The 27696-nt window shown below is 41.6% G+C and overlaps 1 protein-coding gene across 2 annotated transcripts; it reads right to left on the bottom strand.

Moving 5' to 3' along the window:
- Positions 1-539: 539 nt before the first annotated feature.
- Positions 540-27172, bottom strand: DUSP29 (dual specificity phosphatase 29). 2 transcript variants are annotated; one of them, XM_082053471.1, is made up of 5 exons: positions 27096-27127; positions 25515-25677; positions 18054-18264; positions 8261-8481; positions 540-3260 (listed from the first exon to the last, which is right to left on the bottom strand). In XM_082053471.1, exons 3-5 carry the CDS (start codon positions 18233-18235, stop codon positions 3013-3015), a joined length of 651 nt encoding a protein of 216 aa, XP_081909597.1. In that variant the 5' UTR covers positions 18236-18264; positions 25515-25677; positions 27096-27127; the 3' UTR covers positions 540-3012. The 2 variants fall into 2 exon arrangements, with proteins under 2 accessions (XP_081909597.1, XP_081909596.1); XM_082053470.1 differs by lacking the exon at positions 25515-25677 and having other exon boundaries at positions 27096-27172.
- Positions 27173-27696: the final 524 nt, after the last annotated feature.

Genomic DNA, 27696 nt, shown 5'->3' with positions numbered 1-27696 from the left:
TTTGTGGAGTTCTATCTTGTAAGAAGATAAAAGGATTACAGTTTTGGCTTTATCATAACTTCAGTTTAGTAATTGAAATTTTGCGTATTTTTTCCCCATCTATTAAATAAGAATAATTAAGCTTAATTAGGCCATGTTTAAGGCTTTCAAGTAGAATGTGTAAAAACCCTGGAATATGGGGTTCTATTGATTTACTTCTTGAAAAATCAGTTTTGTGCTATTTTTTTGTCTCCATGCTCCTAGTTTCTGAGTAGCTTGGAATCCTGTCCTTTGGAAATTGTTGATACATTCTTCTATTGCCATGTCAGTGTTGCCATGTGCCAGTTTCCTGATCTGCTATGTAGGACAAAACAAATGGGAACCACTGAGAGTTCTAGTATTTTGCTTTCTATCAGCAGCTGGGAGGCTGCTGTTTGAAAGCTCTGCCAGTCTCTACCAAAAGCGGCTGGACCTCAGGAAATAAAAATTTTTCCGCTGTATTTGCACAAGTGTCAGAATGCAGAAGAAATACCCGTCTCCAGGCCTCAGTAAACGCTGTTCAAATAAAATTCTGCATGTAAATCAGCTACACATTCTCCCTGAGTTACAGCAGTTATCAAGCTATCACGAAAGATACAAGAAAGAAAATTACCTGTAACTTGACTGAGGGAAATCCTAGTAGATATTTGTTGTATTTTAGCATATCATTTGGTACAGAATTCCTGTCTGTAAGGCTAATGCTGAGAAACACATTGCTGCCATAGAGGTGAGAAAGTTCAGCTTTCTCTGTCGGGGTAAATGAAAGCACGAGGCCATGTGTCCGAAAGGCAGGTTTGTCGGACACAAGGCTGGGAGAACAACTGCATGTCTGGGTTGTGAATTAAGTTGCAGTAGACAGGTGCTCTGAAAAGGTGCATTTAAAGGTCTGTGAAGCTAGATGGGAAGGGCTGAGGGACCCTGTCCAAGAATTTTTTGACTTTTTAAACCGATATTGTGACTGCTCATTTATTTTTGAAGTGCCAAATGACTTTCTTTGAATTTCCTGTTGTGGTTGGTTGGTTTGTCTTTCTCTAATCCAGGTGTAGACATCATTAGTTTGCTCTAAGTTCCAAAGTTTGTGTATCTCTATCATGAATATTGTTCACATTGTGATGCCTAGTTTTTTTAACAATAGTCTAGTTGTGTTTATTCTGTTCTGCTGTGTCTGAGAATTTGAAGATAAGGTATTTGTTATACAGATAAATACAAATGATAAGTCAAAAGCATTGCATTATGGATGTTTGCAGCCTTGGCTGCAGTTGCTCTTTGGACGTGAATGATTTACTATGTTTTGGACCCCAAAAACAAGTGGAGAAATGGGAAAGCCTTCACACTAGTGATGCTAAGCCTTTAAAGAACTGTTAACATCTACAAAAAGCGGCTTAAAATTGTGCTCAACTCTGGTTTGTAGTGTATACTCACAGTTGCCAGTGGCACATTTCTGCCCTGTGTTCTTTTATTAAAGTATCTAAGACTTCTACGGTCTATCTTGCACCAGACTTAGAAAGTCTCTGTCAGCTGGTAAAGATCATGAGAATTCTTCTGTGATCTCGGTAGCTATGTCATTCCTTTCAGGCACTAAGGCGGTAAATAGTTCTTACCTGATACTCTGAATTAGCTACAGTTCCAGTGGGGAGGGTGATGACATTTTGCAGATGCAAAAGAAAGGTGAACATGGTTTAATTGTGATCCTCCTATGGGATATTTTAAGGATATCAAATATTGTTGAGGTGGCAAAACTCTCAGTGAGTGGTAACAGAGTTACTGATAATTTGTATCAAATAGAGTAAATTGAATAAGTTTGGCAGAAAAGTAGGTCTAGTATCCTAATTTGTGTATTTGGACTACTTCTGTCAACAAATAAAAATTACTATCAGCTGTACTGGAGCAGAAATAAAGGTGACTAAAGCTGAGATAGGAGGAAACATCTAATAGTGGTAAATATATACAGTGGCATCTGGAAGCACAGCAGCAGCTTTCTCCTGGTTAGTCAGGTTTTTTGTTAAAGGCTTCACCTGTGTCTTTTGCCTTTTTGATCAAAACCTAAATCTCATTAAAACTACTTATAATCCATGATTATTTAGGGGCTATTGGGGCTGCACAAGTTCAGTATTGAACTTCTCTTAGCAATGTAAAAGACATCCTATTTTTTTTTGTTTATTCTTCTAGCTGTTAGTTCCAAATGCAGGAAAACGAGTCACAACACAGTTTTCTCAGGCGTTTTTTGTAGACTAGTAAATTGACCTATGGATACTCTATGTATCGGACCCTTTAAAACTCAGGCAGCTGAAGCATTTAGGTAAAGCAAGTTAAAACTGGAACTCCTAAGATGTCATGTGTATGTATCTGTTTGCATTGTTTGTTATCTGCTTATGGATCTGACCTTCTCAAGGACATTGCTCTGTTTCTAGTTTGCATGGTCTGCTGCAGAGACCACTGTGAAGACTGGGTAGCTGATCCTCATCTGGAGGCTTTCTGAATGCTCTGCTGCCCTAGATCGTTACTGGCAAAGAAGAAATGGAGATGCCAGGAAACAGTACAAAAGGCAGATTCCTGCAAAATCCTTCAGACCCTGGCACTAAACTTAAAAATTCATCTGTGCTGCTACCATCTTGGTGTTCTTCCTGCAAAATTTCTTCAGGAAAGCCTCGCCTCACCCTTGTAAAGACCATGTGCTTGGATTAGGATCAGGATTTGGGGAGTAACTGGCTAGAAAAGGGTTTTCTTTAAGTTGTGCCTGCTTTTGTGCTGTAAGAGCTTTTGTACATGATAAAATTTATCTGTTGATGTAACAAATTCTGCCAAGGCTGGAGCATTCTAAGAAGATGGGTTTTAAATTTGGCTTCCCTTCTTTCTCATCTTGACAGCATTTGAAATGACTTTGTTTTTCCTTCCAAATAACAAATGATCATTGTGACTGTGTAATTAACTACACCTTCTCTCCTCCTTTTTTGGAGTTTCTTTTCCAGTAGCACAACCCTGCCAGGAACAATACTAGATTGTGGTGCTGTTCCCGTCGTCATCAGATGGTAGGCTATTTTTGGTGTTCCTCCTCTGCAGTGCCAACGCTATGTCCAATTCTCTCAGCTGCTTCAGGAAGCCCCGGTTTGGCAAGATGCATCGGTGTCTTGATACCTGCTCAATGGCATCCACTACTGTCATGTTCTTGTAAATCATCAGGTAAGCCAAGACCAGCGTGGCTGAGCGGCTGCGACCCATAGCACAGTGAACCAGAACCTTGTCTGTGGAAACAGAGATGATGCAGAAGTGACACTGAGTAATTTCTTTTTTTGACAGTGAAGTTTTCCGTAGCGCCCCTGCTCTGTTTGGTGGTTTGACTACCCTTACAAAAATGCTGGTAAGGCCCATCTTTTTACAGGTGGGGAAACAGGTTGTAAATCTTACTGTCTTAATTGAACACCATCTACATTGGAGATTACCCATTTAATTCTATGCAGAGTATCTTTGAATTTATTTATGAACAAAGTCTGCAGAGAAGGCCTGGGGGCTGCAACCTTGCATTAAATAACATAGCACGCCCCGCTGCAGCCTAAGCTTGCACACCTCACAAGCAGCATGTATGTAATTCTGTGTCTGGACATAATGACAGAAGCACAAGGGTGTGGGAGGCTGTCGAACCATCCTTCCATGAGGATAAATGGTAAGGCATGAAGGTGCATTTCTCAGTTATGTCAGCTGGGCACAAAAGCTAACTGAATATGACTTTTGTTGTCATTTTGATAATAATGTCCTTCAACATCTAGATTGCATCACTTTATGCCCAAATACGTAATTTGTAAAATATAGCTAACAAGGCTTTTTTAAGGTTCAGTCATATGTTTGAGGACAGAGGATAAGAAGAGCCATAGAAGTTAATAGGCATATAACCAGGGGGGGTAGAAATAAACCACCTCTTAAACTGCAGAAAAGATGCTTCGGAAATCTCTGGCTAGTCACCCTTACTCTATCATGTTGAATAAAAGTAACATTTCTCCACTGCCGCTTTTCTGTTTTATATGGTCATGTTGCAGTAGTGGCCTGTCTTGTATAATTTGAATGCAGAGTCTCTGGTGATAGTTTTATCTCTGAATAAATGTGTCTCAAGATTTAGCTTTGTGACATTGCTTGGTTTCACTTTGGACTTCAGAGGCAGAAAGTCCTTGGCTTCAGGTACTAGCAAGGGTGTAAGCCAAAGTGGAACCTTCCCCATTTGCTGTGTCTGGGGGAGGTGGAGGAAGAGAATGGTAAGTGTGTTCAGGTCTGATTGACAGGTTTTGACACACTTCAAAAGATTTCCAAAAATGATTCAAAGCCCTTGAGGGAGTCTCACAAAGGGTTGAACTGCTGAAGGAAGTAGATTTGGAGCATGCTTAACACCCTGCTAAGCTGAATTGCCACAGGGAAAAAAAAAAAATCCTATCGGGGCCAATAATTGTTTATCTCTGTCAGCTCTGCCTAGTGAGAAGTGTTGGGTGCAAAGCCATGACTCCTGCCGATTAACTCCTTTGCTTCCAGGCACAAGAGGATGTCTTGGCACGAGTAGCATTGCTGTGTAATGGATGCATCAAGAACTGCCAACACTAGAGGATTAATGGTTACAGTCTGCATTCTAATCCCAGCAGATAGTCTTGGTGGCATCTTGGCAAAATTCCAGTCTCTCTGATAACTAAAAGTGCCTCTTCCTCTCCTATAAAATGGTAATCCCTTTTATTATTGCTGCAAATATTTGAAATGGATGAAAACACTTATTTGTTCAGCCCTTCATGCTTCTCTGTAGAGCTTCCTGTCTTGTAAATGGGTTGCTGTTGAGGTGAAGAAGGGTTTTGCTTTGCGTGGGTGGCAAATGCAAAGGATCTAGGAGAAAAAGTACACATTTGTATTGTGCTAACAAAGGCAAAAAAAAATGACTGTACAATTTTCTGAAATGTCTTCTGGTTGTACGAAAATGAAGTCTGTCCTTTCCTGTGTGTGCACACTTAATATCTGACTGCCTGATAGAGCAGAACACAGGTCCACATTCCTCCTGTACTGTTCTATAGTTTCTTTGGGTTTGACATGAAGACCAGTCTGAACCCTGTTTCCCCAAGAGGGAGTCTGCTCTTGCAGTCTCTGCTTCTGACCGCTTGCACCCTTCAGCGTGTGGCTGCTTATGCAGTAGCAGTGCATAGAGCCAGAGGCCTGCGGAGTGGTGACAGGTTCCTGAACTGTTTTGCTCACTTGACTTGGGCTTGTGTTTCCTGAAAATCTGTCTAGATGTAGCACTCCCTTTCCAGAGTCAAATGCAGTGATGAATGTTGATGTGTCTTTGGTCAAATGCCTTGGGTCTTTGTCTCGTGTTTATTCTCACATTGCTTTTATCATCTCAGTCTTTAGTGTATTTTTTCCCATGACATCCTCACATGAAAATAAAATGCCTATTCCCTTCTACTTTACATTCCCAGGAGCTAAGACAGCAAGGGACTGAGTATGAAATCTGTAGCATAAAAAGGAACTTAAAAACCTTTTAAAATAATGTATTTCTTTCCTTGCTGGTATAAATTTTTAAGCTGTCCTATGATCTGAATTGCATGTTTTGGGGAATCTTTTTGCACAGCTGAATGATAGCATGTGTAATTGTGACTGGTTAGAGTTTGCCTTTAAAACTTTCTCTTAACTGAGCTCCTTTCCCTGTTATTAGGTCTATATGCCCATGCTTAAAGTCTGCAAGTACTGCTCTGATCACGGAGTTCCTTCACCATCACAAAGATTTTTGAAGCTTAAGTCAGAATTACTGCATTAGGACTGTGTTTCCACAGCATCCAAGCTGCCAAGCTTCCTGCCCTGTTGCAGAAAGAGAGAGGCTTCTTCATTTGCGTCACAAGTTGTTTCAACAGCATTGACTATTGAGCAGCTTTCCAGCAAAAAGCATTGTATGAAGACATATGTTACAATGATTTTTGTCACTTGGCTGGCTGAAGGTCACACCCCAAACAACGTGATACAGCCAAAGCAAGTTCATTAATACATACATTCTGGCCACAAAAGTCAAAACTTTTCTTTTTCCCCTTTTCTCTCTCTTTGCCTTTGCTCAGTTCTAATGCAAAGTAGAAAATGAGTGTAATGATGTTACTGATCAGATGTATTTAGCATTCTATACTGAAGTCCCATGTTCTTACTGCTAGAGATAAGTACTTGGTTGCTTAGTATCTAAGAGTCTGGATGCTCTTTGTCAGGAAGATGTACACAAATAGTCCTCTCATTAGGCACTTGAATTACATAGCACCTTTCTACACTACATGTGCCTTCATAAATAATGCATTTATGTTGTTGGAGGAGAGTTACTTGTCTCTAGTTTTTTCCCTGCAAGTGTAAGGGACAACGCTCTACACTTTAGTTTGGACTCTGGAGTCATTCTGTTACATAAATGTGTATTAGAAATCCGTTGTAATGCATTCAACCTCAATTTCTGTGGGCCATGCATATGTGCCTTTGGCTGGGATAGGAGATGTACATTTAGAGTACTATTGCCTCATAAGAAAGTTAAGAGCTTGCTCTTTCTCTTCATTAGTATTACAGTAATTCTTTATTTTATTGGTCTCTATCAGAAAATATCCTACCTGTCTTGTCTAAAAATCATGCGAATGTGACAGGCAGTGCACAGCTACAGAAATTGGAGTTGGTAGTATGTACTTAAGTGCAGGGTTTTTTTGTTCTGTAGAGGTTAATCCAGTCTCAGTGATTTGGTCTTGTGTTTCAGTGCTGGACTGCTACGTGACACTGCTTCAGAACTTCCTGCACCGTGACGCGCTTTTGAAACAAAAAGGTTAACGCTCCCCTCCCTGTCCCATCCTTCCCTATCCCAATAGGTGTTGGGATCCAAGGGGTTTTTTTTCTACCCTTTGCTGCTTCCCTTATGCTTGTTTCTTTACCTCAGTGCAGGAGCCAAAGGTCTTACAGAAACAGGAGGGAAATGGCAGTGAGGCAGTCTGCATGTCTCATTTCAGCCTCTCCAGTCTGACACTGACCTCTGGCCCCCAGCCCTGGCTAGACACAGGTGTGTGGCAGTTATCCATTCCTTCCCAAAGGCAGCGCTTCTCACTTACTTTTTTGAAATGCTGGGTACCTTTCTTCACAAGCAACTAAGCTCCTGAAGCAGTTTCCCCTGCTATTAGGACTTTGATTTTTAAAACTTACCTGCTTTCAAGACGTTCTCTGGAACAAGGATAAGGACTGTTGCTGTAGACTGTTACTTGCTGAAAGGGTAAAATTGTAAAGACCTGGCTGGCTACTGGGGGCAAGCCAGGTGGTAGCTGGCTACAGCTGAGCTAAACAGCCAAGAACAGAAGCTGACACAAGGCTAGAAACTTGATATGTGACCCTCTGATATTAACATCTTTGTTAGGTCAGCAGGAAAGTCTTTAAGTTCTCAGCTGGTTTCTGGTAAAGTATCCTGTAGAGAATTTTTTTTTAAAATTAAAAAAAATTTAAAGGGCATTTTGGGGGGAGGAGTAGGAGTAATACTGAAAGCCAGTGTGAGGCCTAGGCTGCAGCACTTGACATCAGTGTTAAGTTTTCTGATGGAACACTGCTGCATGTCAGCAAATAATGAATTGTAGTAATCAGGCTGAGAAATTACGAAGGCTTTAACAAAATGTTTCTAGATCTCTGCTGTCAGAGCTGTTTTGGTTCCCTGCTGCTTGGAAGATGGTGGAGAAAGAAATCTGTTATAGCTTGGGGCAGATCTGATGGCCAGGTAGGAAGGTGGTTTTTGTGTTTGTAGAGTGAATCTAACTCTGCAGAGCATGAAGCTTTGGAGTGACAGCCTGGAATCTCTGCAGGGCACTGGTGTTCCGTTCTCACTGCTATGTAACCAATATTCATTGAACCTTAATAGGGACTAACTTGAGGAAAAGACAGATAATTCATGGAACCTATGCAGTGTCTGATTGTGTCTGTGTTCATGAAGGAGTCAAAGCAACAAAAACCCTCTATCAAACAGGAGACCATAATGCAAGCTGTGATGTGGACTTGATCAAAGTGCGTGGTAAGGGGCTGTTGGGCTAGAACTAGGTCTGCCGTGAGAGAGGTCTTAGTTACCTCACTACCTTCTCTTAAACTAGTTCGCTGCTACTCGTTTTATATTCTTTGTTAAACTGTATTGGACTTCTTTCATTCCCACAAGGCTGAATGACATGGACCTATGTTTATGATCAGGTGGAGTAAATACTGTACTGTTCTTAACCATTTTCAGCACCCTCCTTACTTCTTTCATCCTGAAGCGCATTATCAATGAATTTAGAAGCTGAATAAAAGAACTGGCTGAGCTCGAAAGTGGGGAGGTCGTCTGCTTCCACTCCATGGTACTCCACAGACATGTCATGATAATATTCTGGTCCTGTGTCCACATTCCGCTGACCATGGGCTGCATTGAGGATGTGAGTGAAACCTGCCTTCTCAAGGCTGTAGCGATCTAATGCAGTTTTCCTGTTAAAACAAGAGCAGAAATCCAGAAAAAAAAAAATCTGATTTGCTATGTTCTAAATGTCAATGAAACTGATAATGCTTCAAAAATGCATCATTTACGATTGTAAAAGTCTTAAGATACTGTCATTCAGAGTGAATGATCCTTCTGGAATTCATATCTGTCTCTCCTATGTCCTTAGAGCACCTTAAAAATGAATTTGTTTTCCTGGCACCTTTGTAGTGTAGGCAATACTGGCTTCCATCTGTCTTGTACAAGAAGAAACTTGAGAAATAGAATGAATTATTTAAAGTCATAAAAGCAAATCAGTGAAATAGGACCTGTGAATGCTGTTTTTCCCTTCTGTCCCATCAATAGATATTGCAGAACTAATAAAGAGTCAGTTATATGCGAGTAGTGAGATCATCTGGGATTCAAAAAGCAGCTCTTCATCCCTAAAATAAGTTACTGATTTTTTCCTCCATTTCTGTTAAAAAAAAAAAAAATATATATATATATATATATATTTTATATATATATTTAAAGATCACCCTTCTGTGGTCACAAAACCCTATCAGGATTCCTTTTACTGTCATATTTAGTAAAACCAGGGGTCTAAAGCAGAAAGAACTACATATGGAAATTGGATATTAGTTATCACTGAAAGCTAAAAGTCATGTATTTAGCCCAATATTCTAATTTATTCTTATCCTCTCTTCTCTTAGACAAGGGGTGTCAAATAGCAGAGGAAATCCTAGATTTTTGGGTGCCTAATACCCACTCTTAAGTGCTTTCCAGCAGCCTGCAGTACCTCCAAAAGTGCAGAGTTCCTGGGCAAGCATGTAAAAACTTTTTTGTTCCATTACAGAAGGCTTTTAATTTTGGAAAAAATTGTTCTGAAAAAGCTGTCAGGTTTCATTAGTGCCTAGACAGACTACTGAGCTTTTTACAAAAAAAGTGCACAGGCTTTATTTTGTTAATATATTTTCACATAACTGCTGCTGCTATAAATGAATTAATGCATGATGTGAAACAGCTTTTTCCAACCAAAAGTACCTCCCTTCGTGAATATTTCCTGAACATTTCAGCATGTAAATGCAGCTGCTGTCACACATGGCTTTGTGGCTACCTGTTGTGTTTCATAGTGGTGACAGCTCAGAATAGCTTGAAGTTGCCTCCACCTTCCCAGCATCTGTCGGAGTCAAAATCCCCCTTTTGAGCAGTCAAGAACCTAGTGATGAGAGCATTTAACAGGGATATGGATACTGAAGCTCTCACCTATGTTCCCTCTTATTTAAGTTAAGGTCAATAATTGGCTGTTCTGTGTAGATCTTTCTCCTTTATCATTCCTATCCAGAAAGGAATTTCTGAATGTCTTGATGTTACTGGCATTTCTGCCATGAAATAATGTCATGTGTCCCCTATGCAATGATTTAAAATGTAAATAAAAGCTCCAGTTAGTGTGGTGTTGTCTGCCTAAGCTCAGTAGGCACTGGAGAACAGAGGTGCAGCAGCATCTTGCTGCTAGTGCTGTGACTTCCCACCTTCCCTTCAGATTAAATAGAGTTCACTCCTTTCCTTTGTATTCTTGTTGCAGTGATTGACCTAGAAAGGTATTTCTTTTTCCTTTTAGGAGACTCGTGCTTTAGGATTCTCTTTAGGTAGATATGCACTATCCAATTTGCCAGTAAAGACACCTCAGTTCTCAACTGTGAGGATGGCCAGTACCTAAAAACATATTAAATGTTGTGGCCAAAGACTAAAGGGGCAGTGAATAACTACTTCTCTTGGGTCTGATGTTCTTGAGGTAAACTGCTGATTCTGCTTTCAAATTCAGTCTTATTTTGTTTTACCTCTCTGATACTGGGACAGAGAAAATATGTTTTCTGTTGACCCAAGCATGTATCCAGTGAACAATGAAAGACTTGATGGTTTCAGGTCAAAGATCTGTGTTCCACTAGAACCCCTGCAAGGGGAGCTGTATGTGCTGAATAGCAAGTAGGCCTGCAGTATAGTTAGGGTTGGTGGAAAAACGAAGTTTTTGATGGACTGTAGATACTACTGAACTTTGGTTGCTGCAAGCACTGCTGAGGCTAATAAATAGCATTTAAATTAAGTGATGAAGTTGTTCTAAGCAAGGATAATGTCAAACAATAGGTTGCTGACAATCGTTAACATTTGACACTGTCACATTCATCTAAAATCCAGTTTTCCCATTTCCTTGATTAGGTTCTCGAGAGATTGCCTTTTGACACACTGGGTGAATCTAATGCATTTGTTTGACAGTCGCAGTAAAAATCTTGTTATATGTCTTAGGATCTCATTTTTAAGTGTTCAGTGGCCCCAGTGTTATTTTAATAAGTATTCAGAAAAAGAGAAGGGATACTGGAAATTTGTGACCCAGGATGGAATTAATCATCCTCCTTTTTGTTTAATCAGGTTGTTCGTTTTGCATCTGTATTTGCATTGGCATTGTCTGGCCCTGGGCCTGCTGGAGTTTGGGAATATGCACATTGTTATTCCATTAGGTCTCTCCGTTTCCATTTCCAGCCCAAGCCATGGGAACGAGTGGCAGCCTTGAATGCTGTTGCAAAAGCCCACTGTAAATGCTCAGGAGTAACTAAATCATCTTCTGTGAAATCTCTTCTTTCTAAAGTAAATTTTAAGTGTATCAAGGAAACCCTTTGTTATCCACTGGCTTTGGCGCTGAAGAATTTATGCTGTTTTCATCAATGCTTGGCATAAACTGATCTAAAATGACATCTGCTTTTTAATTACACTTGGTATGTAAACTGATTGCACAATATCCCTTAGTCTTTCTACTGACATTGCTAGTGCAGAAAATGAATGCTCAGTGTTGAGCATTCAAATTGCTTAAGTTCCTCGTATTTTCACTGATATAGATACTCAAACTGTGCTGTATGTGGATGTAGTGGAACCTGTTAGTTGAACCAAGACCTAAAACTTCTGCCCTCGCTAAGTGGAGCATGGTCAGTTGAAGGCCTGTGGCTGAATGGCTTGTGCATCTGCAGGCTGAGCTATTGCATGTAATCTCTGAAGAGGATGTCAGGTACCTCTCTTCAGGCAGGTACCCTGGACAATATCCTCTGTGGAAAGCGTTTTCCTAGGGTTTCTTATACATAATGTGTAGAGATCTGAGGAAATAGTTCTTTTGCAGTACAAAATAGGGTTCACAGGACTGCAAGAGGTGCCTGCCTTGGGCTTTAAAATCTGCATCATTTGAAGAAAGCTGAAGTGAGACCCTTTTTTAAGAGCAAAAGTGTTTGGCTTCAAATTTGACATGGAGATTAGAAAGCACTTATACTCCTTCTCCTTTCTCTCCATCCCCCAGGCTTGCACTTGATAATTATGTTTTCGTAAAAGGGATCTCTACTGGTCTCTCTAAAGTTTTTCTTTTTTTCTTTTTTTTTTTTTTTTTTTTTTTTTGTAGGACTTTCCCCAGCAGCCAGGCAGACAGCCCAGCTGCACCACCAGCTGTCATACTGACCTGGATGTGTGTGCTTTTTCACTCACATCATCTGTCTTTTTACCTCACCCATTGATCATCAAGAGTATTGGGCAGGGATGGTCTGTGCTGAGACTCTTGAAGCTGCCATATTATAGGCAGTTGGACTTAAGGTCCTGCTGTGCCTGCAGCGTGTCGATGCCAGTTAGCAGAGAGCAAGAAACAGACTTAAGCCCTGCATGTGCCTGTAAATGGAGAAGTTGCTGTGCCTTGTGACCCGTTTGCTTGGGCTGGCTTTAGCCATCAGTGAACTCCAGCTTAGTCTGAAGAACTGGCTTGCTCTCCACCTCAGTTGAATTTGTAGCGTAGATGCGGTTGTGGAGGCATCTCTCATTATCTGTTTACTTTAATCAGAACCTCATTTTTTTTGTGTGTGTGTGTGTTTTATCATGCATGATACTCCTGGCTACATCCCAAAGAGGGGAGAATGCTTTTGGTCTTCCTTGTAGCTTTTACCATGACTGAGGTATCAGTATTTTGGATGAAAGGAAAGAATAAATCAAGCATAAATATCTGCAAATATCCAGCTGGTTGAGGTGGCTGATAACATAGGATCATTCAGGGGTATATTAATCATATACCTTATTGGAGGATTTATAACTCTATTTCTAATTCACTTTCAGCTAGAAATGACACTAATTTTATTTTTGTGGTTTTTTCCTCCCTTGCAATTGTCTAACTACTAGATTGTAATAGTCAAGCTAACAATATTCCTCATTTTCCCTCTTTGGATGCTGCTGTTTCCTAGGGAATTGCAATTAATATTTCCATTTTTGTGATTATGGTTGAATTTACATAGCCATTGTTAACAAGAGTTTTCTACAAATGCCAGTGTGGGTGAAGGCATTAGCATTTGACTGCCCTTGCAATTGTTTTCATTTTGTATATCTCCACAATCTGTGCTATTAGCACTTGATTTTCTATTACATGGTGCAGCTGTGGTCTCCAGTGTCTGCCTTGAATGTGTGCCTATGCAGAGAAGGTGAAGTGTGGCACTGGGAGATAACAGTGAAGATTTCTGTGTAATTCAGTTCAGTAGGAGGTGAACTGGACAGATTGGTCCCATGTAAAAACTCATCAGCTCTTCAGAGCACATAAACATATGCTGAAAGTTAAGCATGCCCAGAAGTCCTTCACTCTACAGCAAAGCATGTCAAGCAAAAGCTCAGTGTTCTGCTGAATCAGACCCTGTGTTTACTGTAGTACAGATGGACTCATAAATATGCTTTTAAAGTTCTGAGGCAAGGGGGAGTACTTTGATATGGGAATGCCACCTAAAATGGTGAAAATTGGAGATAAAATCACTTTCACGTAGGGTTATATTGATAATGACAGACTATCACCAAGAGGGAGAACTGACCCAAACAAAAATGTCACCCATTTTCAGATGGTTCCCGAAAGACTATTTACATCTCTTGGGTTGTGCAAGGGCATGTAAAGGGCTTGTCCAAGACTTGAACTGTGCCTGCTGTCAGTTTTAGAGCTAAGATTTATAGGATTAAAAGCAAGTGCTGCAGCAAACTCTGCCTTCTACCGGAAGCAAAAATGTAAGTAGTTGTAATGTGAAAGAAAATCCTTCAAGTTGCTGTCTCCAGTGCATCAAGTACCTTCTCTCTTTTTCAAAAATACTGTCATAACAAGCTTTAGTCCCAGCTGGTTTCATCAGGAAGATACCCAAACCAATGAGTTGCAAGAACGAGAGAAACAGCTTGCAGGCACTGCAGACTGTACCTCCACATCAAGTATTAAGTATATTAAAAGCAGCTAACAAAGGGAAGAGAAGGCAGATCATGATGAAAACCCAAGTGCATCTAAAGGAAGGGATGTAATCCTCCAAAATGTCTCATGAAGCTGTGGGCAGAGCAGCTCCCACCACAGGTAAGTCAGCATCTTATAGTTGGTACGGGTCAACCAGATGAGTGGGATGCTTATATAAAGTAGAGCCACACCTCTTAAGCTTCATGTGAATGTTAAGCAATGCAAACATATTTCAGTAGAGACTGTTAAAGCCACAGATTTATGTGACCCAGATTGACAAAACACAAGGAAATCTGAGGCAACATGTTACTAGAGGCAGAATCTTCTCTCTCAAACTTTTTCATTTTCTTAAGTGCTGAAGGAAATCTTGATGCAGGATGATAATTTACCAGATGGTCAGTGTCAGAAAGAAGCTTCCCGAATATAGGCAATACTGACACTTTCTTAAGAAAATCTGGCAGCTCTCCCTCCTGAGGAGATATGTTGAGAATTTCCGATAATACTGACCCGATTTCCTTTGGTGACTCCAGCACTGAGGCAATCTAGAGATAGTATAGTATTGTATTCCTGTTTCCTTCTGAGGTGTTGCTTCATTTCTGTGGATACCTCCTGTTCAGTGTGAATTACATGAATTTTTAAGTACCACTGAAAATACTGTACAGGATCTTCATAATATGTGGTAGAAAAAGATTTAGTAGTCCATTTTCATCTAACCCAAAATGGTGGATGTTGTTTTTGTAAGTGATGCAAGACAGAGAGGAAATGCCTCTCTGCTTTCTATACAGCAAAGGCATCGAACACATGTGATGTAGTCAGTCAGTTCTTAGTCCTCATACTAACAGAGTTGAAGCTATATCCTCAAGAGTGTTGTTATAATCTAAATCTGCATACATTCCTATTTTTGTATGATTAATACTTGGTGTAGTTCCTAGGAATTCATAATGCTAAACTGTAGGAGGTAACTGTTTGCTACCCTCAGTGAGTCCCATCTGTTTTATTCTAGATCAGCGTAAATTGCATTTCTGCTTGGAGAAAGGGAAGAGGAGAGAGTAAGTTAAGCATATATTTAAAATTTAGCTATATATTTTAATTATAATACACTCCAACATGTAGGTTTGAGTTACTTGTATGTCTTGTTGAACCTGACCTGTTTAAGTTTGCAAGACCATAAGCCCTGGGGCTCTACTGGGACAAGCACAGGCCATAGTTTTCTTGGAAGTGCAAGCTCAGTTCAGCTGCATATCCAGAATATTAGTTTTCATATTTAACCTGTAGGGAATTAGACTCCAAAAGACTACTTTTCCTCTGGGAGTAGTTTGAGAACAACAGGAGGACCTGAAACTGTGATCAGGCTTAAATCCTAATGAGAGCTAGAGAATGATTAGAGGAAAAATAATATCTTGGGAGGCCTTTGTCTTCAGCTAAAATATTATTTGAAATCCAGAAATGTGGAACCATAAACATAATCTCTGGTAATGAGGCAATCACTGAAGAGCTGCAAGAAGAAACTACAAGCTGGAAAGCTGGCAGAGATTTTCCATGTGATTGTGGTGAACCAAGCAGGCTTGGGATTAGCCAGTAAAATTGCCCATGCAACTCAACTGGTGACTGATGAAAGAAAGGAGCAAGACAAAGCTGCTCTCTGTTGCTTTTTAGAAGGCTTCTGGATGTGAGAAGGATACATGCAAGCACTAATTCTGGTAGCAGATGAATCAAAACCTTGGCAAAGCATGTTTTATTCCTATCACTGGGCTGTCTCCTACAAGTTCCAGTGTCTGGTCTTTAAAAGTCTTTGGAACTTGCTGGAGGAAAATTTCAGTTGGAGCTGAACACAGCATTTTATATTTTGAGGCTTTGATTATTCTGAGCCTGACAGGCTCATGGAGTTTTCATTGCCTCTGGGCAACATCTGCAGCAAAGCCTTGTAACAAAAGAATTGAGTGGCCTCACAGGGCTCCTTGATAGCCTGTATTGCATTAGAAGGAAGATGTGGTTATGTAGTCAGGGTAATTAATTAGCATTTCCATAAGCAGTCACAAGTCCTGTTAACCTTGTAAATGCAGGAGGCAGGAATGAAGCACAGATGTGAAGGTTCTGAAGATAAACTCTGCATGTGTGTGTTCACTTGATTTTGTTGATGAGCTCCACTAAATTCTTTCAAGAGCAACCTTAATTTAGCATGGCCAAGGATGCAAATACACCCAACATCTGTTCAGGTCTCCATGGCAGCTCTTTGGTGACCAGTGCTACAGTAAGATCTTAAAATAAACAATAAAAAACCCCTGTCACACTGAAGGAGGAAGCTGTTGGTCAGAACTAAGATGTGGAGCTGGCTAAGGAAAGATACTGAGGTCCCTGGACCTGCTTCAAATAGAATTTTAGCTCTGGTAATGAAAGCTGTATCTTGCTTGTGAACCAGCTCTCATCTCAGATTTTTGCTACTGGATGTCAATTTTGCCCCTATCTGGCAGACAATAGTCATTTTCATGCAGGAAACCCCATTTTCTGGTGAAGTATTACTTCTGTTCACCCTTCACCTCCTCCCCCTTCTCTTTACTTTTCCATTGGCTTTCTCATTCTTTTGTCCTAGTCATGTGGGGGACTTGTTTTCCCTTGAAGCACCATTGCTTTTTTCCTCCTGACTTAAGACCTGTCCCCTGCAGAAATAAAAAACTGCCCAGCATAAGTGGGTGTAGCTCCAAGCACCTTTCAAGAAGCTTGTTTTCCCATTGCTCAGGTTAGTTTGGGCACCGTGCAGGTGCATATTGTATTCGGAGTTGAACCTCCTGGCATTTACAAGGTGTAACAAGCCACTGCCACAGGAACAATTACACGGAGGAGTCAGTGGCTGGCATCCTGGGTTTAGAGACTGACTGTCCAAAGACCTGTTGTCTCCTTAGATCTGTTTGCTCAGAGGACAGAGCTGTAGCTTCATCATGGAGATAAGAGGGAAATATTTCTAATGGCTTCATTCAGAATAATTCTGCTGGTGATTTTGAACAAAGAAGTAGGAAATAAATGCCAGAAAAGGCTGTTCTTTACCCTGAATCTTGAGCTAGAAATATCTAACAAGAGGGGAAGGGTAGGATGTGGAGCAGGCACTCATCTCTGTTAGCCTTTGTTGCTGAGTCATTTGGCCAGGCTCTTCCCACAGTTTAAAATACTTATTTTTTTTTCCTTTGTGTTTAAAGTGGGAGCCCTGGCTTGGTTAAAGCCCAGAACTCTTGTGTGTCTTTCTGTTGCCTCTGGCGCCACAGAACTAGTTGGTCGATGATATTAGAAGTCTTGTAACTTTAAAAGCTGTATATCTTTTCTCTTTTATAAGCTGGCAACAGATGAATTTTAGGACCTTTTAAAAAAGTTATTGAGAACTTTGGAGCCTGTGGGTCTCCTGCCTTGTGCCTTACAGTGATGGTGTAAAATAAAAGTCATGTTAGCGCGGGGTGTAGAGGAAAATGGGAAGGGAACCAATAATGCCTAAGGGGTAAGAAAAGCTCTCTTGCTCTGCTCAGGGTTTGTGTTGGGGGATTTTCTGATGGCATGTCTCCCTGCTGCAGCAGTCATCTGCTTGTCAGAATAGGCTGTTTCTAGCTCAGTCCTGTGCTTAGCAGGGTTAAGTGTGTTTTGTAGGTTTGGGTTTTTTTTTTGTTGTTTTTTTTTTCCAAATCACACTTGGTCTGATCAGTGAGACACATCTCTGCAGCTTTGCCTTCCATGGGGTTCTGTTTGTTTTAATCTCTTGAGCAAATTGGAAATGCAGTACTCTATGTATACAAGTGCAGGCTTGGAAGTGCAGAAATACCACTGTGGGTTGAACTGTCTCTTCAGTCAATTTTCAAGAATTACATTTTAGTCTTAAACCAACATAAGCTGTGGTCCAACACATCTAGGCCATGCCCTTCTGTCAGCGTAACTGTGGCAGGACTTTCACTCAGAGATAAATGACAAATTACTCCTTGAAATGAGACATTTAAAAATAAATTGTGACTGGCTTCAATCTCTGCGGCCTATGCTGGTGCCACAACTGCTCCTGCTACTCAGTCTTTACCAGCAGACCCTGCCACACAGCAGACAACACTGCACCTATATCTGCAAGGGCCACACCAGGCTCTCATTGCTCTATTGAACCCTGGCATCTGTCACTAGCTCATCACATCATCACCACTAAATATTAACAAATGGGAAGGAGGAAGAAAGAAACACCTTACTCTGTTGGTGAGATGTACTTAGTACAGCTTAGTCATGTCCTAGGTAGAAGAGATGTACTATGTACACTTATCTGCTATGGAGAGAGGTACTATGTGCACTTACTCATCTCCTATGTAGAGGTTGGGCCAGACTTCATTTACATGAGTGTACTTTGGGCATCCTTTCCAGAAGAGTCTCTCCAGTTCAAATGCACCTGGGGTACAGTAATCCTCGTCAGGATCTACTTTGATTGCTGTGTATGCATTTTTCTTTGCAGCAGATGATGATGATGCCATCCTGTCCATGGAGTAGTATGCTCAGGATGTGCCAGCAACTGGAATGGAACCAGACCAGAATGTTAACCTGAGGAAGAACAATGCAAGCATGTTCCACTCCGGTTGTGTGTCCAGCAGCACTGGCCAGGTGTGATTGGGTGGGTCATGGTATGAGATGGAGGTGCCTGCTCTGTGCCAGGCAGACTCACACCTGGATTTCTGCCTCCCCCGAACTAGGTGAGGAATACTTTGTTGGACAAGCTTACCAGCAATGGGAACAAAAGCCAAAGGTTTGTGATCACTGAAATTTGGTCTCCACTGGGAACTTGTTTCCTGGAAAATCCACTGGTAAGAATTTGGTAGGTCGAGCAGCCTGATCAAGGGATCTAGAGCAGCTAGGGGAACTAAGTGGGGCAAATGTAAGGTGTTCTTACATTTCATTAATTGTGAATCTCCTAAAGGCTTCTCCATGTGATTTCCAGCAATGCGAGGAGATAAAATGTGTCCATTCAGGTGAATGGTGGGTGTAGCAGCTCTACTCTTTCAAGATCTTAATGCAGTACTGCACACTGAACCTCATAGGCTTTTGCTGTTTTGCAGCACCACTGACTGACAAAATATTTTCAGCCAGGATGGGCTCAAGGACACTTCTTTTTGGGTTTGTTTTTTTTTTTTTTTTTTTTAACCTAGATGCATACGTGCCAAGTGGGTAGGAGGAAGCACTGCTGAGCAATGAAGTAATGTTATCCTGCAGCGAAAAGCAGAGTATCATTAATGTCGCCAAAACCAACACCTTTGCCTGGCCGTGCTGTCAGACCTTTGTTGCTCAGAACTAGCTCAAACACACAGAACATCAAGATTGCTGTCTGCTAGTATTGAATCCTTTGGTGTCAGCTTTACACATCTCTTGAAGCTCCCAATTCTCTCCTGCTTACTGTGTCTTCCTCAGCTGCTGTCCTGCTTGGGACTTTCCCCTCTGGTTTGGCTCCCTCAGCTGTGGAGTCAACACTCACAGCCCAGTGAGGTGCTTTCCCTCCTCCCCCACTTTCTCAAGGCTGCTGCTTAGCTGAGATGTGGCACTGCGCTGCCCTGCGGTATCTCCACACATATGCTGTTGGGTGTGTTTAGGTCAAGGGTTTTTCTTTTTTTTTTTTTTTTTTTTTAATTTTAATTTTTTGGTTAGCTGAAGAGGATTTTGTAAGGAGAGAGCTAAGATACAGTACATCCATGTATTCTCAATAAAGAAGCAGCAGCAAACGGGAGTGATTCACAAGTGATAAAGGTCTACATGAGAGCTTTTCCGTCCAAATTAATCATGCTGGAAGCTCTGCACACTATCAGACAAATTGACATGTCATAGATCTGGGCACAATGTCGAAGGAGGACTATTATGAGGGACACAGAAAGAAAACTAAAGGAGATGTTACAACACCCATGGATTTGCACATTTCTGAAGGCAAAGCGTGTTTTCTTCTGCAAGTTGTCAACAAGAAGCTAAACTGCTCATGCAGCTCGTCTTTGCCGTACAGCAAACCTCTAGGAACTAGAATTTGGGGCTGGCTTCGTGTCTGACCTTCTATTTACCCTGTTGCCAGTTGTCACTTAAGCATCTTCCCCTCTTGTCGTCTGAGATAATTTTCCCTATTTTCCATGTTGCCAGCCTGCTTCTGCAGACTTTCTTGCCTTTTCCTTTTCCCTGTTGGGTCTGTCTTGCTTCTGCTGGACTCTCTGAAGTCTCAGGGCAGAGGATGCTCCTGTCTCTCATCCCCTTGAAGGGAGAAGTTAAACTTTGCAGTTCTGTAGGAGACTTGTAACAAGAGGTGGAGCTGGGCTTGATCTTATGAAGTGCGCAAGTACAGCCTGCCAAAAATCCACCTTTTCTTGCAGGCAACAAATCCTCTAGTGGCTCCCACTAATTTTTTGTTGGCTGCTGGTGACGTTTGTGTCTTTTTAATTACAAAAATCTGGCTAGTGCATTCATGCAGCTGTTGTAGAGCTCTCCTACAAGCAGGATGACCATTTTTCATTGACATCCCATGTACCCATGGGGTTTGTTTCCTCATTTTGGGCTCTTTCATGCCTGTCATGTTCCTTTTCTTCACAAAACTTGAAAAAGCCAAATGATTCCTGTTTTCCTACTCCAAAACTAGGCAAGATTGTGGAGCCGATTTTTATTTGGCATGTGTAAACCTTTGTTCAAAAATTGGCTTGCTTTCACTGGCAAGGGGATCTATCTTTCAGCCAAGCTTCCTAAAACATGATGATGATGTTTAGCTAAGTAGTTCTCTGTTGAGATTTGTAAAGGAATCTGAGAATTCCAGCTTCTAGCAAATTTACCTTGAGCTTGGTCTTTCATGCCTCTGAGTAGCACCAAGTCCCATCTCTGTGCCCCCAGCAGCCCTTCCCCAAGAGAGCCTTTTTCCTTCCTGTACCAGAATTATTCCCTTACCATAATTCTACATGCAGACTCAACACCGTAACTAATGTTAGGCTGTCATGGATACAAATCTAATACAATCTGACTTTGGGAGTGAATAGGCTGTTATCTAGAACTTCATAAGAACTGCTATTTGTCTAGTAAGGAATTATCTTAACTGAGAGCCTGGTGCCTTGATGCTGAAGGACTGACTGTGCTTTTATTCACACAGCTCCATAAAATGAGAGGGAAAGAAAAAAAAGAAGAGAAGGCAATGTAATTGGTAATCATGCTCAGTGGCCACAGCGCATTGATTTGTTACACCAATAGTCCTGCTCATAGATTGCAGACCTCAAAACAGGGCAATTACATCTGCAAATGATCGTTTGTGGTACCATAACACCGTCTCTAGTTTGAAGCTTGGTTAGTACTCTGAAAGTTAGACCTCGGCTGAGAAATACTCATTTCTGTCTGTCCTGGGAAACCATATGCTCCCTGAACTTTCAAGTAAGCTGTGTTCTTTTATGCCTTGCCAACGTTATGTGCTGTGGGGATTTTTAAATTGAATTAGAGCACAGGAAAGTATCAGTTGAAATTCCTCTAATAAAATATGTATTTCAGATTTGACTCTAGACTGAGTAAGAAGAGAGTTTAAGTAGGAGGAGGGGAAGGAGGAAAAGGGTCTGATTTGCTGTTTGAGCTCTGGATTTAATTGCCGGGAAGCATTTTTGGGGGGAGAAGGATGGAAAGGCTTGTGTCTTTCCAGGGCAACAAAGATGATTAAGGGAGTGGAGCATCTCCCTTAATGAGGAAAGGCTGAGGGAGCTGGGTCGCTTTAGTTTGGAGGAGACTGAGGGGTGACCTCATTAATGTTTACAGATATATAAAAGGTGAGTGCCATGAGGATAGAGCCAGGCTCTTCTCAGTGACAACCAATGATAGGACAAGGGGTAATGGGTACAAACTGGAACACAAGAGGTTCCACTTAAATTTGAGAAGAAACTTCTTCTCAGTGAGGGTGACAGAGCACTGGAACAGGCTGCCCAGGGGGTTTGTGGAGTTTCCTACTCTGGAGACATTCAAAACCCACCTGGACACCTTCCTGTGTAACCTCATCTGAGTGTTACTGCTCTGGCGGGGGGATTGGACTAGATGATCTTTTGAAGTCCCTTCCAATCCCTGACATTCTGTGATTCTGTGAACCAAAGAGGTCTGATCTCATATTGACTGTTCTGTATACACCAAATGGAGCTGAGGGAAGACTGTTCCCTAGGCCTGCACTCTTAGATTAAAAAGTGAAAAGTGGATTGGACTTTTTTTTGTGGTGGTTCTTCTTAATGCTGTTGTAGATATAAGGATGACTGTCTGTATAAGGATTGCTGCCTAGCACAAGCCCAAGCAAGGAAAGCTCAGATTTCTTTTGCAGATCGCTGGGGAGACAGTCCCTTGCAGGGTGTTCACCCAGTGTGGTCAGACAGACAGATCAGAGTTAGTCTTGCACAGGCTCGTGGGAACAGCCTCCCACCCCTTGTGGTGCTTTGTTTGGGCTAAGATACTTTGCCTTATAGACTAGTCAGTGCAGGCTGAATGATGTACCAGTGCAGCTTTCCTGTACCAGCTTGGCAGACGCTTCATGGCACCACACTGTGATGGGACACACAGCCTTGGATGTGAAAGCTCTCTGGAGTAGGGATGGTCCTTGTGCCCTTTGCAGAGGGGACTCTGCAGCCTGCTTGCTCCTGGCGGTGCTGCACTAGCACAGGACAGCCTTTCTGATTCCACGATGGAGGAATGAAGAGCAAAATCGGAGGGAACTGCCATTGTCTCAGAGAGGTTCTTCTCAATGGGAAGGTTTGAGTCCAGCTTTGGGATGTAGTGAGGAATGGAGCCCTGCAGCTGGGGCCAGCAGTTGCAGTGAGGCAGAGCAATCTGCGGCTCATCCCACTCTTCCCCCGTGCCCAAGTCACAGCTCCTCTCTCTGGGGCGCTGTGCCGAGGCCGGGCTGCGACAGCCGCCTAGACCTTCCCGTCCCCTCTCTGTGTCCACCTCACAGTGGCTGGTCAGCAGCCCAGTGCCGGGTCCCTCTCAGTGGGATTGGGGTGTGATGCTCCAGCCTGTGAGGTTTCATCTGCCAAGCCCGACATCCTGCGGGTTCTGCTGCTCAGTCCAGCGTGTGCACGTAACACTGAGCTGCTGCTGCTCGCCAATTATGCTGTCATGGACTTAAGTGTATTATCAGAACGAGGATGATAAAAATTCAGTCATCTGCATTTTTATGCCCTAATCTTTCTCTTCATAAATAAGACCAAAGTGCATGTTATCTAATGAATTTTATTTGTTAATCACTTGGATGGCTGGAATATTTCTCCCCCTTGGGTTATATGTATATAAATGAAAATATTGTTAGTGATTTCACAAAATGGTAATTCAGAATAATGGAGAGTTAATCCTCTTTTCATTAGTGAGCCACTTCAGGACGTACACTGTGGCAAATTACACTGCATTTTAAGTCATTCTCAAGTGCTGTGCACTAGAAAAAAAACACTAAACTATTTTTGCATTGATAGAAGTAATTGTGTGGCTAATTTGGATAAGCAGCATGCATTAGGCACAGCAAAGGAATCTCTTCTTTATGTTCACTATCCACTCTACAGCTGCCAAATGGAATTTCTTACAGATCTCTTTAGCTTTTTTATTTTATTTTTAACAAAACAGGGAGCGGGGAAAGAAAGTGCAAGAGGGAAAAAAGGAAAATCTGCCAATTTATCTGCTGTTTAATTCAGAGTGAGCAAAGTCTACTGGCTGGAGCAGTGATATGGCAGTAAAAATTTTCCTCTCTGCACCTTGTTCTGAGTCCTTTGAACCACTCAAATTAACTCAAAATTTCCAGGAAAGCCCTGGAAAGTCACAGAACATAGTGGCCCATTTTCACAGTTGTTCAACTGGATGGATGTGCCTCCCCCACACCAAAAACTGTAGAAGGTAAGTTAATGCTTTTAGAAACATCGGTCATGAGCTCTGCAGTTTGTAATCCCACAGATATGTGGGGCAGGGGGGTTGGGAAACAGGGGTTCATATCTAGAGGTGAACGTCAGAGGTTTGGTGGTGGTGTGTGCATTTCTTCTGCTGGTTTTCCAGATGCGGTGGAAGTTTGAGTACTTTGAGACTGAAAGCTAGAAGTCATTATCTACATAACAAAATACTATGTTTCTTAAAGTTTTTGGCTCAATGTGCTGTGCAAGCCTTAGTGCTGTGTATAAAGATGCCAAACAATTTGGCAAGATTTATGCCTGGGAGTTAAGATCCAAGTCAGCTGTAGAGATTCCACCCCCACCCCCACCCCCCCCCCCCCCCAAAAAAAAAAAAAGGCAGACATGCACACTAAAGGATTGCATTTGCCTTTGTCCTTCGCAAGGACCTATGTACCCTCTCCCCTTCTTTTCTGCACCCTCCCTGACCGAGGGGACCTCCTCCAGCACTGCTCTTTTCCCAAGCACATGTATTCTGGCTGCCAATTTGTGACTGTGTTTGTGGTCCTGAAGCTACAGATCCCAAATAAGGTCAAAGTCCAATGGTGTTGGTACAAACATGCAATGGGGCTAAACAAATAAAAGGTGGGAAGAAAAATGGATGCAGAAGACAACTTTTCTTGCTCTTTTCCTTCAGAAGGAACAACTGTTAGCTGTTCTGTCCTGCCTGACATAGGGCGCAAGACTTCCTCACCTTCATGCCCGCTTCAGTCCATATTTATATAGCAGAATAGTTTAAATTCTTTACCACCCATGTTTCCTGCTCTTGGGAGTTCTCCCAGCCCATATGACATCAATCACCTGTGCTAGTGGGGCTTTTGATGCTGGCTTTATTAAACTGAATTCAGTGTGCACAAGTGTACTGGCTTCAGTTTTGTACTCAGAGTTGTCTAAAAGCGACTTCTCCCTGAAGATACCAAGCGATTGCAAATTCTTCTGATTTAGCTGGAATTTAAGGCTTTCAGCATCTAGCAGACACCTAAATATGTAATCTATTTGCAAATGTGAAGGCAGATTTTAATCTTATTCCTGTTTTGATGATTTCAGATTTTGCTTTTTACCTCTTTTTCATGACAGCTCTGAAAAAGGAGTGGAGCTGTGATATATTAAGGTTTGTTTGGTGTTGGTTGGTTGGTTGTGGGTTATTTTGTTGTTGTGGGGTTTTTTTTGGTGGTGATTGTTGTTGTTTTCTTAAGATGCCAAGGGAAGGAAAGAAAATAACCAAAGCAGACTATCTGTCAGCCTGGGCCTTTCATGAGAAGTCTATGGAAGTAGTGACATTTCTAGAAGACCTTATGCCCACACCAGTGCAAGAGGAGATGGACGTGGTTTTCTTGTATTTAGTCAGTGGTTTGACCCTCAGGTCCAGGGACTGAATTTACCTACTGTCATGAACACTAAATCTGAAAGAAGAACAATAAAGTGGGGAAAAAAAAAAAAAAAAGGCAAACCAAAACAAAAGCGTAATTATGATTAAGAAATCATTTTTGTGCATGAAGTTCTTGTTACGGAGAAATTATTCGCATTTTCTTTTCTAATGTTGTATGAAGAGCTGCCTTATTTGAATGTTTTTATTTATTAGGTACAATTTAACACCACTGAAATCAGAGGACATCTGTCTTCCAGGGGGTCCAGACCTGAAACCTGCTTGGCTTTCAGACAGTTACAAAACCAAAACTTTTATTTTTATTTACTTATTTCTCTCACTTTAATAACTACCTTAGATAAGAGCTTTTTGGAGAAACAGCATCTGTAACAAGTGTGTACAAGAGATTAAAGTACCTGGGAGAAGATCAGGATGGAGAATACCAGTTCTTCTGCACTTTCAAAAAAATGTACAAAAGCTTGAAGCCAGTTCACTAACCTGTCTCCAGGTAAGTGCTCTCGGTGCTGGAAGAGGCAGAAGTCAGCTCTAGTGACTGAGCGTCCTCAGAAACAGTGAGAGGTGATCTACTGAGCGAGCTCCTGAATTCTTAAGAAATGTTTTGTTCTTCCATTTCCAGCCAGCATGCCAGGTACATACCTCCCTTCAGGGTGAAAAAGCACTTCAGCTTTCTGAATATGACTAAGCAGAGGGTTGTTTTATAAACTGGAAAGTTCTCCATGCAGCAGCCAACGCACACGCTGCCTGGAGCGCCGTGTTTGCACTTGGGAGGAGGGTAAACAGTGCTTTGGTCTCTGAGCTTTTCATGACTCAAAGTACATGAGCTGAGAGCTGGTTAGGTGCAGTAACAAAAGCTTGCTTTGATGGATGATTTAACCAAATGAATCTAAAAGTGCTGCTCCCTGATATGCCGCCCCCGTGACATTTTGCTGAGACGCCAGACGCTGGCAGTGGCCACAAGGACTCTGTGCTTCCTGTGTCACCGCTGTGACTCAGGGTGCTGCAGAGACCACTGCTGTAGGGGTTCCTTGGGTGGTGTTTTCCCTAACGCTAGACTAAAACAGTGCATTTTGTACAAATACTTCTTGGGAGGCAGAGGAGGAGTCAGGAGTAAGTACTTCAAAAAAGTGTTTCTCTAAAAGAGCCCTAAAAGAATTAAGCAGTGTTGTACATCCAAAACTAGAAATCCCCAGGGTACCTGCAGTATACTTAAGTGAAGGAAAACACAATCCCGTGTTCCTTATTCCTGTCCTAATCTTCACCAAAAACTGTCATTTACTTCAGTCTCTTTATTTTACCCCTGCATTCTTATGCTTGAAGTATTCAGGAACTGTAAAATAGTTCATTCAATACATTGGTTTTTAGACAGTTTAAAACCAAAAGAATCATAGCCTCTGTGCAATTATTTCCCAGACCCTCCTGCTGCGAATATTCAAAACTATCCAGCTATTTCAATGAATTTCTAAGCCGCTGATGACTTTTTAAAAACTTATTTTTGCCCTCATTCTTTATTGTTGACTGAACTGGGTAATTTAAAACAGATTAAGCTGAGATTTCATGAAATATTGTGAGAGTGCCCAAAGAAACTTAAAAACACAGTGTCATCTGAGAGAATTGTAATTCAATTGGAAAAGTTAGATTTGACTGGAGGGTGGAGCAATTATCAAAGAATAAGCAAAATATTCTGGGGTGGATGTCACAAAGGCTTGAAAAATTGCATTTTTATTCCTAACATTTAAAACTTAAATTGAAATTATCTTGAAGATAAATGCAGTTTGGGTACCACATTTCCTATTTTATAAAGTCTTTTCTGTAATATGACCAATTTGGTTTTTATATAATTTCAAAACTCTTTGACTCTGCAGTAGTTTTAAGCTTTTTTTTTTTTTTTCTCTCTACAAGAAGTTTATGTTAAAGTCTGAGTTTATGTTAACAAGTTTACCAGTTACCTTAGAAAGTTTGCCAGCTCTCAGTCCTCTCCCTGGTTTACTGAACTACTTTATAAAAGGAAACAAAGGAGCACAAGAAATACAGCAGAAAATGTATATTGCTTAGCCTTACCTGTAAGCTTAGGTGGGTGCTCTAGGTAGCTGGGTCCTGTGAAGTGCAGCAGAACGACAAAAGAAATCTTACCAACTTTGCAACTAGAGTCTATTTTTAGAGGAGGATTTGCTGACTCTGACCTTGAGTGCTACCCACTCCAAAGGACGATCTTTACATCTGCTGGTAAAACTATTCCCTGATGCGACCTGAAACGTTAAACCTCGCAATTTGGTTACCTAGCCTTGGTATGATTAAGATAATGTGATGCCTGCGTGTCAACTATAATAAGACAAAACTCATCTTTTATCTTCTTATCCCCTTGTCAGGCTGTATGGGTTAGGAGCCTTGCACTGCTGTTTTCTCTCATGCTATGCACAAGTGATCTGGCACTGGCACAACAGGCAATGGGAGAGGTGGCATCTGACAAGATCCTCATCTCTCGCAAGCACACCACCAGAGAGCCACCTTCCCCTACCTGCTGTCTTGCTTTTCTCCAGTGCTACCACTCTTAGTATTCATCTGACTCTCAAATGCATTTTTGTGCTGAAAAGTGATGTGGTTCTCAGCCCTGCTCAGCTCTGGTGACGTGGGCACAACTGACCAAAATAGGTGGAGATAC

Source organism: Streptopelia decaocto (genome assembly GCF_964273445.1).
Source record: "Streptopelia decaocto genome assembly, chromosome: 5".
In the NCBI taxonomy this organism is placed as follows: domain Eukaryota; kingdom Metazoa; phylum Chordata; class Aves; order Columbiformes; family Columbidae; genus Streptopelia; species Streptopelia decaocto.
Note: the sequence above shows the minus strand (reverse complement) of the source record. Positions and strands in the feature narration are given on the sequence as shown.